Consider the following 15,959-nt stretch of genomic DNA (forward strand, 5'->3'; position numbering starts at 1 on the left):
GTCAAGGTTTTCTGCAACGTTTAGCTTGGGGAATGGCTGGCTGGCTAACAGGGCGAGAAACCTGGACAGGTTACCAGTCCATCACAGAGTAACATGGAGGAAACCATTCACCTATAACCTCATACATGGGGGCAATCGTTACATACATTATATTGGGCCACAGGAGGAATACAGAAAAAACTCGGGACAACATGCTAACTCTATGCAGAACAACTTCAAACTCAGAACCAACTAATAATCTTTGGCCTCCATGTAGAGGACAAGTTTACTGTGTCCCCTACATGGTATATGAAAAAATATTAAACATGGCTCCTTATGCCTCACATTCAAAAGTGGGTTTTTGTATTTCTACTCCTCCATAAAGTCCAGATTTATTGAGTGCATGCATAATAGTTGTCCATTCCTATATATCTCCCACATGAGCTGATCAGGGTGGGCGTTTATTGTATCGAGTATAATTTATTGTGATACATTTCTTATGATCACTTTTAATTATTGTTTTCACAATAAATGTAAATTTTTAATAAAAATGTCTTTTTTTGTCACAATTGTTATTTTTAAATTCTGTTATTATGTTCAGTGTAGTGATACAAACAACACATCTTTACAACAACACATCTTTACATGACTCATTTCTTAAAGAAACATGTTGTAAATAGAAATGTTTGTTTGTCACAGAGTTACTTAAAAAAAGTAATAAAGAGTTTTTACCGTCACTTTTATTGTTACCACAATAGCACCTCAAATTATTGTGATAAAACTAAGTTTATATCACAGTCATTATAAAAATGTTATATAAAATATGACTTTAAGGAAATTTTACTTTGTAATTTAATGCCTCTGTCTCTTTAAGAGCTCCTGCTCTTTCTAAAACTCCACCTTCAGGAATTCATCACATCACTCCTCTATTCACCCTTTAACAACGTTTAGTAATTGGTAGTTCCACAAGATGTTTGCCCATTGCTGCTGGCTAGTCTGGAGGAGCTGAAACTGCAGCTATGAGGAGGAGCTGCGTCCTCGAAGGCGGTGCTAGGTCCAACCAGGCGTTGTGCACACCTGAATGATTGCCGTGACAAAATAAAAAATTTCTCAAACATGCATGAAAAAATCAAGGCAGCACTGCAGGTATGTTTTTGATAAGGGAATAACATTATAACATGATGCAATGTTCACGCAAAGTTACAAAAGTAGCTGAAAAGTTTTCTAGGAGCAACATACTTTTAACTGGAATGGCTAAATTTACTGATATGCATGTTAAATCTGTCATCTACCATTGAAAGATTTTTACTCTATGTTGTGTGTTTTTAATGATGGACATAAGGAAGAGCAGCTGGGTGTAAAGCCTAGCCAATGGGCATCCTAAACAATTAAATAATAGCTTGTCCAAATGGCAAGTTAAGGCCTTCTTTTTAAAACATTACATTGAGCTAGAAGAATAGTATGCAGAGGCGCTAATTTTTCAAAAGCAGTGACTGCAGGAGTCTGAAGAGGCTAAATGAGAGCAAATCACACATTATAATAAATCTTTGTTTCTCAGAGCAATCGGGGAAGAGAGCGTGCCGCCCCACGGCCCAGTGGCGGCGCATTAAGAATGCTCGACTGGGTTTTCAGTGAGGGGGGAACCTCCGGTCCTGGTGCTGGTGAGCTCTCTATCTGCAGGAAGTGCAGAAGACGACTTCCCTCACTCCGTGAAGCTCTGCAGTACCATTTAATACAAGGATGCAGGCACAGTACACAAACAATACAGTTTGCCGTTCACTCGGTGCCAGAAAGCACACACACCAACTGCCTCTCCAATTAAACATCATTAACACAATCCCCTAGGTGTGCTTCCCACTTAAGTGTGATGCAAACGTTCTGCCTTTCGCCAGGCTGACAGACGGGCTTAATTGGCTTCTGAAAGACACAAATGCCCTTATGTAAGCTTCTAAACCCAGCTCTGAGTACAGCTCCTGATAGATGAAGGAAACGAGAAAAAAACACAGCTCTTCAAGCAAGAATGAGCACAAACTTAGAGGTAGCCTTCTTGTCTTGTGCATATCAGTCACACAAACCCTCTACCTGCTAGCCAGATGCACAAAAATACAGACACTTTGCTATTTTCTTTATATTCAAATGTCTTTTATATTCAAAAATATCATCCAAGCATTTACAGTGTATTACAACAAATGAGTCTATGCAACTGCTGACAGCCTTTACAGAAAATGAAGAAATATATTCGTTTTTGATCTATGTTACAAACCGGCAACAGCAAAAAGAGAAGAGAAGGAGGTCGACGGGTTGGGAGGACACACCCTCATCTCCTCCTGGATTAGCCCTGTAGACCTGATACCATACAGAGTCACGTGTCGGCTCCAAACGCACCGCACTCTGCTCCTGTGGGAAAAACTACGTGATGATCCAGTGACGATAGAAACTGGTGCTCCTCTGTGACTCCCAGGGAGTCTTTATGTCTAAAAATATTTTGCAGATGCACAGGAACTCGGAGATCAAGCTTCTGAGGACTCCATCATGGGTGCTTGGTCTCAACAGCGATGATGTTTAAAGTCTCTGCCACCTACACAGTCCCTGAAGTGCTCATGTAACATTCCCGCTTGATCTGAGATCAGTCCTCTGTGTCCCTTGTACAGTCGGGGTTCAGTACCGAGTCTTTGATACTTGTGAGCTAGATACTGTATCTTTCACATTGCTACAAAGTCTGTGTTGCCTGTCGTCTTCTCGAAGCCGCAGAAGTGTCACCTGTGGAGCCTAAGTGCTCTTTATGCCCTCAAAGCCGCAGAAGTTCCAGCGTTTCTCCAAACTCGCTCCAACGCCAGTCAGCTCCTGCCTGAAGGTGCAGGGCAGCCGGGAAAGAAGAGCCTCCACCTCACTGGGGTTAATCTGCAGACAGAAGACGACAGGTTCACATGTCTCTAATGGGATAGAAGCCCCATTAAGAGGTGGCAAAAGTTATGAAAAGAAGAGGATTGTTCATACGTATAGAGTGTTGACTTTTTAGTCAACAAGACAAACACAACAGTGTTGAGAGGTGCTTTTTCTCTGAGGCAAAAGGACAAGAAATAAGATGTCGAAGGATGCCACATGCTAGCTGTGCTAGTGCTATATGCTAACAGTAAGTTACACTAATGTTAGAGAGCAGCTTAAAAAGGTCAGTAAATCTCCTTTATCAGCAATGGTGCAGTACAGGAAGGGCCACGTTTATAACCTAAAAAAATATTACTGGAAAGTTATTAACATTGGTGTTAATAACTGTGTAAGTGTTAGCTTGTCCACTGTTTAACCAAACAAGGAAGTGACGTTTTTAAATCATATTTTATAAACAGGCGCTGAAGTGTTTCCTATTTTTTTTGTAACTTGTCATATCTTTTGCTCTTAACTAGAGCAAAAAAAGATCCCTCAAAAAATGTTGCTGTGATCAAGTATTTTTGTTAATATCAGTTTTGACGTTTTAGTAGTGTGATGACGCCACTGTGTTTTCAGAAAACCCTCTAAATGTATCACACAGAATCATTTTCTGTCGAGAAAATGATTAAACTACTGTAAAATAAAACTTTTGACCTCTATGTGTCATCCATTGAGCAGCTCCTACGAACACGCTTTCTCCTCTGACTCCACCACATCAGCTCTTATAAACCATCCTCTGACGTGAGTGGGGTGAGGATCAGCCGGCCAATTGAAATCCCACATGATCACGTCGAAATGAACAATTTGAGGATCTACGATCAACCTGCGGTGTTTTTAATTAATCTCTGAGTGTTCATACTGTGACACATAGAGGTCCGCCATGCAAAAAAGATTGCCATTTTACAATGAAGCGGTGTGTGTGGAGCCAGTAGATAAGCGTAGAGGACCGAGCTTGTAGTTGGGGAGTCTAGCCAAGGATATTGACAAAACTCTGTGGGCTGCACGGTGTGTGTGGCGGAGAGTCAGCGTGGGAACAACAGATGCACAAGAAAAAAAAAAGAAATCAGACGCACGCAGAGAGAAAAGCGTGGGCGGGCGCACAAGCCAACACATGAACATAAAATAGAGGAATAATAATAATAATAATAAACGCACGAGAGGACTGTCACACTCACTTTATACGTGAGAATGAGTCAAGCCGGTGATGAAAATATACAAACAAGAACAACTTCTTTAGTAGGCAAGAAAAAGTTTCTAAAGATGACAAATTGAATATCTAAGTGATGAGGTAAATAATACTTTTGTCGACACAGATGGAGACTAATGTTAGTCCTACTCTTTGGAGGTGACGCTAAAAGGTGGTGATTTGAAAGCTTCAATCTTGGTGCCAAAGAGGAGTCATAATGGGAGTGAAATGCCTCATCAGAAAGCTGAGACGATGTGGTTGCACTTCATCAAAAACGAATGTCAGAAACTGAGATGGTGCTCGGCTTCCAGTGACAGACTGATGGATCGGTTTTAATATAGTCTGGCATGAGGAGAAATCCCACAACAAGGGAGAGATGTCAAGATGTAAAAGTGTTAAATATTATTAAAGTTCTCCAAAGGTAAATTACTCTAAAAGTACAGAACAAAAAGTATTTGGGATTTAATTCAAGTTAAACACAATCATTTAAAAGCAAAAGGCTTATAGGTCATTTTTAACCGTTGCACTGATTTTATACAACCAACAACTAAAACAAAAGAATGGTGCAAAATTAAGACAGACAGGATTTGTTTTCGTCTTTCAGGGAGAAATTTTGACTGACAATTTACTGCAAATGGAAAATGTGAAGTACAACATACAATCTCCATCTGTTATAAATAAAGTTTATTGCATTCAGTTAACAGTGAATTATAACCACAACTATATAGACTTTCACTCAACAGCAGTCGTAAGTACGTCTGTTTTAAACCTAAACAACAAGCGGTTTGGAACAAAGGGTGAGCCATTTTCTGTTCTTGCTGCTCAGAATAGATTTAAATAGTGGGTGTGTGCAGATTCAGGGATTGGTCCTTTGACCAGGGATTGAACTTTTCTTGCCTGACCATTACAAAGTGAGGTTTAATATTTACCAAAATATAAATTAAAACAAATAAAAATATTACAAGTGGGTATAATAAGAACAAAAGAACAAATTTTAAGTTTAAGCAGTATCTAAACAGCATGATTTTTAAGAAACAGAACTTATCTTTTATACTTCTTAAATTAAACAAGTTGAAATAAATTGTGTTTACTAGTTCTCTTCTAAATCCAAGAGGGCCTTAACTCAATACTTATTTATTATGAGGAGCTGTCCTGGCTCTGGTTGGTGCAATCAAAGTGTCAGAAAACAGGAAGTTGTTGGATTCTGAAGTTGGTGGATTGTTAACTTAATATAACTTGTGTTATGAATGTCAGGATTTGACTGACTTGCTGAAAACCCATTTTCCCTTTGAGAAAAATATAAGTCAAGTTGCTTCAAGAAAAAAAAAAGTTCAGGTGCTGGTTAAAAAAAAGTTTAAAGAAATACTTTGAAAGACTTTCAGAATGCCTGGAGAAATACTGATCCAGACGACTGTAAACATTTCATTAAAGTTTGGCTCCATGGAGGCAAGCACTCTTTTTTTTTTTTACAGAGCTGTAAATGCCTACCCTTAATTATTTTATGTTAATATTCACCATCTTTAAGAGGCTTCTAATTACATAAAAAAACATTTATTAAAGCCAGATGTGGAACAGGCTGTACACATCAAAAAAAGTTATTAAAGTTGCAGATTTTTGTTGAATTGAGGTTCTGTGTAGTAACAGCACCTTTAGCTGCAGTCATATTGTTGTCAGATTGTAGAAAAGTAAATAAATCCTCAGCAGTGGCAGTGGTATAACATCCAGACTGATGATTGTTTATGACGATTTTAACCATTTAAAACATGTAAAAATGAAAATCCTCACATAAGTGAGCTACAACGCTATATCAGCAGATATTAAACGTTTGCATTTTCCGAAGAAACCTTATGGTTTGTTGCCGTTTTACAGTTCAGTTATGTTTGTTGAGTCTCAATCAGCCTGATCAGCTGTGACTCCAAATCCACCTAAGTGGAGTAAACTTTTTGATTTTGCATCAAGCTGACATTTATGCTACGGCATCAGAGAAGGTACATTCCTGTGATTTCTCAGGTCCTGAACAAGTTTGATAATTATCCTGAGAACCAGGAGGATTATTTCAGCAGCCGTAACTTTACTGTAATGAAACAGGTTGTTTGGCTGAGAAAACAACTTCAGAAACCGTTTCTTGTAAAAGTGAAGACATTTGCTTTTCAGATAGTAAACCATTATGAATTTTCAGAATTAATTATTCTAAATGACTTAAATCAGTTAACAACAGGTTTGTGTCTGACTAGTTGTAAGATTTCCTTTGCTCTGAGGATTTCTTCAAATTTCTACTAATTCATTACTACAGCATCTTTTTACTACAAGCTCACAGTTAGTTTTAATATTTTCACAGAACTTAACATCAGGAAAATCTGATACCAATTTAAGATTTTATAAGCAATAAGAATTACATTTTCTTACAGTTCGAAAAAGCCTTAATAGTTCATTCTCATCATTAGAGTTTTTATTCTGAGGCGAGTTAATTATATATTATATATAGCTATGTGGGGAAAAATAGGACACTGTGTATTTATCTAACTTAAAAACATTTGTGAAATATGATAAGTAGTAAGAAGTAAGTAATAAACACTCTAAGAAAGCAGAGAGAACGTATATGGAGATCAGGACATCTGGAATAATTCTCTGTGAGGAAATGAGTCTAATGATGAAGTATTTGAACCAGACATCATCGACAATGGCCCACGAAACACCAGTAAACCCACCAAAGCACTGGTGGAGAATTAGGAAAGGGAATGTTCCGGGCCTAGTCAAAGCCCAGATCTTGATCCTAAGATGCTTAGAGGTGATTTGAAGCCGACTGCACATGCAGGAGAGAGTGAGGAATGGGGCAGACCTTCATTAGATTGTAGATGGCCACAAGAAACATCTCACTGAAGTTATTTCCACTAAATTGTTAAAAGCATCAACTCTTAAGGGTGTTCTAACTTTAACAAAATTATTTTTTGTTAATATCTTCTGTAAAATTAGCTCAGTGTTGTTGAGTGTGATTAAATCCTTTAATTTACAGAAAAAAAATCACATCAACATAGGAACATTTCTCAATGAAGGACTAAATATTTAATGCCGTGTGCTACTTTTTTGTCGTCCCCTCATTTACCTCCCAGCGGGGGGCCAAGTGAGGCCTCCCAAGTGAGGGCACTTGGCGTCCTCACAGTTTGACGTGAGGACGTCAAACTGTCCTTTAAAGTGATTTTGTTTCAGGGAACTTTTGGTAAATCCATCCACCTCTGTGGAACAGCCTGCAAAAAGCATTAGGGAGGTCTGCTTGGATTAAGTTAGAGTGAATATCCAAGCCCATATGTCAGCCCAGCAGGGCAGACCAACACGCTGTCTGTATAAATGCATGTAATCTAGATTTATACCAAAGGGCAGCGGTGTTCCAGCGCTCCTCAGTGGAAGCTTTGATTCAAAGCGTTACCTTGGTGTCCAAACGCTGGAGGTAGGAACAGATGTACTCGATGCTGGCTCCAAACGGGTGGACGTGCAGGAACGTTGAGATGATCCCTGAGGAGAGAAAAATAATAAGTCATGCAAAGCTCTTAACTTCCAGCTTCACTCAACCATTAAACATTGACAAACTACCAGAGGACGTTTGGAGCAACTGTGTTTTTTTCTTTTTTTCTCCACTCTTCGCCGTCTCCTAGGGCTCAGTGGAGGAGCTGCTTTAAGCGACTTCTTCCCAGAGTCCCATTACTGTTAAAAGCCTCTTGTATGTTGTCGCTCCAGATTAGAAAGAGAGTTTAATGATGCCTTTGATGCTGTTGTCTCTGATCAAAGCCACACTCTCCCCCAGCACAAACAAACCATCTGCCATCAGCTCGCAGAGGAAGACCAGAGGAGAGCCAGCTCTCTGTCTGCGCTCACTAACCACCGACGTAGCTGCAGCACATTTCAATACGCACAGCTTCTGGCTGAGCAAAAACACAACCGTCGCTTGAAGCTTTAAAGAGGCAAAATGATGCACCAAGACTTCATTTTTGTCACCTGCAGGAGGTCAATCAATACTCGAGCACAAACAACGAGCTTGTCTGGAGCTGCTCAGCTGAATGGGAGTTTAATAGGGAACTCAGATAGAACAACAAGTCCAAATCTCTGATTTATTCGCCTGAATTTACCCACTGGAATAACCAAAACCAAAAAAAAACCCTTTACTCTGCATGTATGCCATGAAAAAGCCAATAAAGAAAAATGTTCTCCAACTGTACAAAGCTTCCAGTTTGTGTGAGCTGTATGCTGGGATTTATCTTCCCTTCAAGTCGGTGCATTTAAATATGAGTAATTCTTGCTTTCCTTTTTCATAAATTAACAGAAACTGCAGGTGTTCCTCCTTGTTTTTGTCCTTCAGTTCCTGTAGTCTGAAAACTCAACCAGGCGTTGAGCAGCATCTGCAGCTTACACTCTGACACCACGCTTTCTGTCAACTATGGAAATACAACAAAGCCTGCAGCAGAGACAAGAATTATTTCAAATACAGAACTTTAACACTTGTGTTGTGGTAGGAATGTGAAGCGGTGATAATGCATGTTCTCTGAAAGGCATAAACAAAGTTTTTATTCCCCACTGCTTGTTTTTATTTTCCCTCACAGCTCAATTTTCCTCCACAAATTGCCTTATTAACAATAATACATGTAAATATCTAATTTACAAATGTGTTTAGACAGTGGCTGTTAATTCTACTTGTCCTTGATCTGCGCACGGCTCAATTAATTTAATGAACTTAATTAGGAAGCCACGCATCTGTCTAATGTGTCACAGTCACTTCTGTATGTCAGAGTTAAACTAAGCTACAAGGGCTGCCAGTGAAACATCAGAAGATATTTTAATGGACTGTCAATCACCTTTATTTGGGAATTTAGACCCAGACACAAAACTGCCTAATTGTGAAGTGAAACAAAAATGTGCACAGCTCCCCTGAGCCAATACTTATCAGAAAAAGCTGCAGGTCTTTCAGGGTATGTCTCTAGCAGCTTTCCACTGCTACAATGTGACAAATATTGACCGTTCTTCTTTTCAAAATAACTCAAACTCAGTCAGATTAGACAGGGAGAATCTGTGAATATCAATTTTTAATTCTTGTTGTAAACGCTTAATTGAATTTAGGTGTGGATTTTGAATATGCCTTTGCAATCCATGAACATATGTTGATCTAAACCATTCCATTGTGTGTGTTTCGGAAAAGCTTAAGGGATGCACAGATCCAGGTGAAAAGCATCAATGAAATACTTAGCTAGTTGCAGGACTTTTTTTTCTCACTGTTTGAAGTTAAATCAGACCAAATTTTATAACAAAGTTCTGCAGAAAATCATATTAAAATGCAGCTAATGTCTTTTAACTCAGTGTTTGTAAAAAGACACTAGCTTTTTACAAACAGTCTGCTTTATGAAAAGCAGACTTTATAGATTTGGGGGCACAGCAAAACATTTACTAACTGACCTTCCATTAACTAATAGATAGATTTTTTTGAGCAAATAAACAAGCATGATGAAATAATGACCATCAGAGTGACACTCTATCGATTAGAGATGATTAAGCTGAGTGGAACAAAGAGAAGCATTTGCTCAACAAAAGTCACAGGACAGACAACTGGGCATGGAAGTATTATTCGATAATAATCTCTATTATAGGAAAGCCTACAATGATAATAGTCCCAGTACGTATTAATTTAATAAGTTCCAGCTAAACTGAAAGCAGTCTTAGTGTTTTTTCTTCAGAAAAAAGAATAGATGAATAAGTAACCTTAATGTTGAGATGTGTTTTGTCAACTGAAGGAGCTAATAAAGTGAATCTGCTTAAACAAGACTCTGTAAAATAATGAGAGTGAAAAAAAGCCCACAGAGCTTCAGTTTGCACAGAACATTGAGCCTGAATGAAGACATTGATGCAAAAGTGGCGGCAGCTTACCGACTAGCAGGGCTTCCCTCTCTGAGTGAATGGGACTTGTTGAGTTTTTCTCTGTGGGACCTCTTTTCTCCTGACTGCAGGACACCACTGCTGAAAGTGTGGCTTCCTGCAAACATGAAAACACACAAAGAGAACCCATGAATAAATCAGGCATTAGTCGCTGATGTAAACAAATTAAAATAGGATTAAGGCTTAAGAATCATATGGAAATAAGCAGCTAGCTGCAGTTTACATTCAGTCATCATAAATATCAGATGTATTGAATTTCCCATGTTTTATTTAAGGAAGTATTTTTAAGGGTGGTGCACAAGTTAACTATATTTTTTCTTATCCACACATTGAAATAATCAAATAATCATAAATAGTGGTACTGAAGAGCCAAGTTTATGTTCTATAGCAATAATTCCCCAATATCATTTCTAAACATTTTCCACATATAATCAAATATTTATAATGTACAAGTCAAGCAAAATAGAAAATCTAACCACCATGCACAAGATTATTCGCCCTTAAACTAAACCATGAGTCACTTTTACCATTTTGTCCTCTTTGACAGCGTCCAACAACTTAATTTGACAAAATATGTCCATTCCAACTCGTAAAGGTTCTTGTAATCTATGAGATTGTAATGTAGTCAGTTGTCTGCTGCCCTCTTCAGGATCATAGATTTTTTATCCAATTTCTGGACTCTGGCTATGCCATTCAGAAACTTTAATTTTCTTGTTGTGAAACCACTTTTCATCTGATCTGGATGCATAACTGGACTCACACCGATGCTGAGAAATTAAACGTGACTTAATTTTTATCTTACTAGCAAACACTAAACAATTTTGGCCAAAATTGAAATGTATTTGTAACAATTCTTCTACACATTTGCTCCAGAAAGAGCGAATGTATCTTTCTGGAGATACATTCGCCAGAAATGTATCCAAATTTAATCCAAATTTGGATAAAATTTGGATTATTTTATCCAAATAAAATAATCCCACATTATGATACTGCCACCTTCATGTTTCACTGTGGTTTAGGTAGCTTTTACTGGGTGATGGGCTGAGTTTGTTGTCCCAAACATTCATTTTGGAATTGTTGCCCTAAAATTCAAGTTTAGTCTAAACATATGGAGAATTTATGTTTACATTTATAAATCAAATACATCTGATTAATGAAATCATAATAAATTCAAACTTGTGCACCCACTTTTTGATTTTTTGATGTCTAATAATTTCAGCCTGAAAAAAAGAGAAAGAAATGTGTCTTTAAAAGTTTAATGTATTCATGTCTGTGATAAATATATGAAAACATCAGAAGGTTTCACCATATCAATCCTGAGAAACAATAAATCGGTTACGGGTGAAGCTCAGAAGGAAATTCAGACATCAGCTATTTTTCTAACAAAGTGATACTTGTCAAACACACACACACACACACACACACATACACACACACACGTCACAAAATGAGATGAGCTTTAAGGAAGCAAACAGAGGCAGAGGGAAGAGACTTAGACGGTAAATGATTAAACAGTTTGCTCCAGATCTCTGACAGGTGGCAGAGAAAAGACAGAGGAGTTTTTATTGTCCAACATATTACTGTGTGTAATGTTTCCACTCATGCTGTGGGATGCCTGGTGGCCATTTGCAGTTTTTAATCTATTCATCACACCCCGTTTCACCAGTGTGTGGGAGTGTAGACGTATACACATGTGCAAGGCATTTTAGTGTTTACGGCTGCTTTATTTCCAATCTCGGCTGAGTTTGGGTGATTAATTCAATGACAAATGTAGTTACAGGATGTTAAGCCTCTTTAGGCTACAATGATCTGTTATGTCAGTGGAGGAAGGGAAGGAAAAGGAGATAAGGAGAAAGATGACAAACATAAAAAATGAGGAATGAAAATCATAATGGGTAGGAAGGGTTCTAAGTTTTCCACTCACAACCGTCTTGTTGTTGCCGTCATCTTTGCCTCCATCGCCCGGGTTTGACATCTCCAGCTGCAGCACATGAGGAACGACACAGCAATGAAGAGTTCTGCCGTACCCAATCAAGCATTGTTTACTATGAAAATACAGTCCAGAAAAATTGTGGATTTCAAACAAACAAGTAAAGCTGAATCACTCGACCCCATATGGAGACATTTAACTAATCTGAGTCAAAACGGGAACAAATGAATCATCTGATGAACATACAACAGTTTGTGTCCAGATTTTCCTGAATGGCTGCCCTCTAAGAAATCCAACCAAATTATTCGACATCAAATTACCTGACCAGTAGTTATCTAACATAGAGTCCTGGATTGGCTGCTTTAAAAAACACCAGCCAATAGTGCAGTGTCTATAGCTGTTTCAATTCCCCAAGCAGCATTTTCTTTCTAATATTTTAGAAAAGTTCTGTAAAAATAAATTAGTGAATAGATGGGATTTCTATGAATAATTTAAAGTTACGTTCCACAGAAAAATCCACAAACACTGATTCCTTTCGCACTGGTGATCAAATGATCTCATGATGTGGAAGTAGCCACGTAAATTTTATTAGCAGTACAACGCTGCAAGTTTCTACCTTAATCTTTTGGGAAATTCATTTATGCATATCTGTTACGCCCTGATTTATATAAAGAATCAGAACTAAAAAGTTTACCTCAAAGTAAAGAGACAGATAGCTCAAAAGCGACATCCTTCAATGTGTGGGACTGGAGCCGTTCAACTCGACGGAATTAAATCAAAAAGTGTATGAAGTGCTCATCTAATTAGAACGAAAAAACCAACAAATAAATCAAACACAAAACTGTCAATAGCAGCAGTAAAATGTGATAAAAACTGATGAAAAAGTTTGTTTTGATCGTAATAATAAGAAGGTTAATCTCCGCAATGACCTGCAGTCGAGTCGCAGGAGTAATGTGTGATGACAGCTTGGGGACAGCAGGGACACTGCACCGATGAAAGAGAATTGAGGCCGTAAAGAAATATCCTCAACATGACAAATCGTCCTACAGTGTCTGCTAATCTTCAGTGAAACCCAAACCCTAAAATTGATTTCTCTTTTAGCCTGTAATGAGACTGTCTTTCATGATTCAAGTTTGCCAGCATGCAGGAATTTTAATTAGCATATTTCCCTTCAGCTCACAGGCGTGGGGACACATTTCTTATCAAACTCATCACCATTAACAAGCTATTGACAAGCGTCCCTCTGATAAAGGGGACTGCCAACACGTTCCTGATTCAGCTCTAGGTTAAAAGGAACCCGCCGGCGATCTCATGGAGGGAATCCTCATGAGCTGTGAGAGCCCTTAGTTTGTATTATCAGTTTAAGAGGTGATTTAACCAAGGCTCATTATAATGACAGCCATTGCTCTCATTAAACAGAGCTGGAGGGAACATTAACAAACAAATAGCAGACCACCGGGGATAGCGGACAACACCTGAAACATTAGTAAACATGTCGGGGCTACCGGAGAAAAATGACCCCTGACACTTGAAAATGTTTTTAAGACTGGGTATTTAGCATTGCAGCTTGGTTATTAAACAACCGGGCATTAATTAGTATTAGGCTCAGTTTTGCTGGCAAATGAGCATCTTAACATAAGCAACACATCCAGTGAATAAATAATGAAGCACAAGTGTCTGTAAGCAATGATTCAGGCTCCTGAAACGGCTCTGGTTTAATTTAAAGTGAGCTCTTCTGGACGCTGCAAAGACCAGCTACAACCGTGAGACAGTTTTAAAGCTGCACACCAGACACTTCTGTAAAAATAAGAGAAGTTTACCTTGGATAGTTTGACACCGTGTCATGGTCAGGTTTTGCTTTATTATTTTGTTGACATGGTTATCTACGCACAATATGATCTACCCTCCAAAAAAAGCTTTTGCAAAACACACAGATGCTTGATGACATCACATAAGGCAAAATGTGTGCCTGTTTGTATTTTTTGTATGTTTTCAAATGTTTTACATGTTTTAACTAGTGCTGGGAGTTACTTACAGGTTCTGTAATTAATTCATTAATTGCAATTAATCCAATTTTAATTGAAAACTATATATTGACAAACTAAGGAACATTTACAAATCAAAATCCCTTTGAATTGCTGCAATATGCTTAAAGCTGAAATGCTATTTTAGACTTGAATAGCTTTGCTGATAGATCAACTCCTTTTAATACAACTTTTAGCACAACTTGGACACATCGTGTTTGGTTTTTGAAGCAAAAATTATCCCCCAGTGGGCCAAGAGAATCGGCTTTTCTGTCAATTTCTGTCAATTATGAATGATGCTTGTGCGTCAGTTTTACAGGCCTACAAGAAACACATGAATAAAAAAGTTCCAAATATATGAATTATATTAATTTCAAATATTAATTGTGTTCAAATCTTTAATGCATTAAAATCTATGTAATTAATTAATTGAAATTGTGTTGTTAAAGTGCCAGCCCTAGTTTTAATCAAATTAATCTCAATTCCAGTTACTCTTGTGATGTCATCAATACAGATACACACATAGCAGTATTTTTCCGAGCCAGTTTAAACTACTTTTATTTTGTAAAATCCTGTGGTAGGGTCAAAACGACTTCAAAGTAAGTGGAAGTTTGTAATTTGAACAGATCTTACATGATACAACTCTGCACGGTGCATCCCAGAGGACCATGAACCACACACACGCCCCCCACACCCCCACACACACGCCGAGTCTCAGAGGCAGCAGTGCCTTGTTATTTACAAGCACAAAATTGGACATGCAAAACATTAATGATTGCTTTGATTACTTTAAATCATATACTGCAACGCAAATTATGTAAAATATCAGTTAAAATGCTTAAAAAAGGGGGTTTTGAGGTGAATGTTTGCACCTTCTGCCTCTGAAGACCTCTGCAACTGCAAGTTATAGCATTTTATCTAACATTTCCACTCAAATAAGCTGCTTAAAATAATTGGTTCCTGTACTGCATTGCATCAAATGAATTTTAAAGATTCTAAGAAAGTCTGGCTTCTCAGAAGCAAATCAAAAAGAAGTATGGGATTTTTTTCACAGTTTTGGCTCCTTAAAAACAAATCCATAGGTTTGTACACAAAGTGAAAAAGCATAAATATTAATTGACAGATCATCAGATAGATCCTTTTCTGGAGTGACTGCTTTAAAATTCCCAGCAAGGCAGCAATTAATTTGTAATCCAAGACCCACTGTTTTTGCTATTTAAAGACTGATTAAAATGTTAACATAAAGAGAAAAATATTATATGCAAATATGTGAAAGTAGGCAATCACAGGACTGGTTCGTGTTTAGTGTGTGTTAATTGGGCTTTTTATTGTTATGAAATAAGAGAAGTTAAACTGAGGCGTCTTATAAAGAACCATTTAATGAGACACTTGAAATGAGAAAGATCCAATAAGAAATTTGAGCTGAATGCAATTTACATAAAAAAAAGATACAAGTATGAATTAAGGTGAAAATGAACACTGAATGAAGCCAGATAATCAATGACACTGTTGTCAGCGCTTTCCTTCAGTTTCATGATAGAAATATGCACAGAATGTATTTGGAGATTTCTTAGGAGCTTAGAAAAATGGTTAAAGTAAGTATCATCACTTTGATTCACTAGTAATTTGTTCCTTTACTTTCATTCAGGATTTGCATAATGCTGGACGTCCTCAGCTAACCTCTCTCTCATGAAAGCGCAGACTGCAAAGTTTATTCTCTTATTCTCTACTGTTAAAGAACAACCCACAGACGAGTCCTGCTGTGAAGCCCGCTAAGTAAACGCTCCGTGTCGGCTCTGGTGAAAGCCAGCAGAGTGAGGGATGTCATCTGTCACACTGACCTGCATTGTGTGTGTGCTCTGCAGCTTCTGGAGACCTTCCTTCAGATTCTGGACTTGCAACTTCAGCTGCTGTTTGTCCTCCAGGCTCTTTTCCAGCTCCGCCTCCCGCTGCTTCAGTTCGTCCCTCATTTTTAAAAGTTGCTGTGAAAACAGACATT

The 15,959-nt window shown here is 38.0% G+C and overlaps 1 protein-coding gene across 4 annotated transcripts in view; it reads right to left on the reverse strand.

The window, feature by feature from the left end:
• Positions 1-1,046: 1,046 nt before the first annotated feature.
• The window catches only part of enox2 (ecto-NOX disulfide-thiol exchanger 2), a 193,783-nt gene continuing 178,870 nt past the window's right edge, over positions 1,047-15,959 (reverse strand). For all 4 annotated transcript variants that reach the window (XM_023328396.1, XM_023328395.1, XM_023328397.1 and 1 more), the window contains 5 exons: positions 15,802-15,942; positions 11,931-11,987; positions 9,998-10,103; positions 7,515-7,600; positions 1,047-2,880 (listed from right to left, as the gene is read on the reverse strand). In XM_023328396.1, coding sequence (XP_023184164.1) covers positions 2,749-2,880; positions 7,515-7,600; positions 9,998-10,103; positions 11,931-11,987; positions 15,802-15,942 — 522 coding nt within the window. In that variant the 3' untranslated portion in view covers positions 1,047-2,748. The remainder of the gene's footprint in view (positions 2,881-7,514; positions 7,601-9,997; positions 10,104-11,930; positions 11,988-15,801; positions 15,943-15,959) is intronic.

This window comes from Xiphophorus maculatus, chromosome 23 (assembly GCF_002775205.1).
Source record: "Xiphophorus maculatus strain JP 163 A chromosome 23, X_maculatus-5.0-male, whole genome shotgun sequence".
In the NCBI taxonomy this organism is placed as follows: Eukaryota; Metazoa; Chordata; class Actinopteri; order Cyprinodontiformes; family Poeciliidae; genus Xiphophorus; species Xiphophorus maculatus.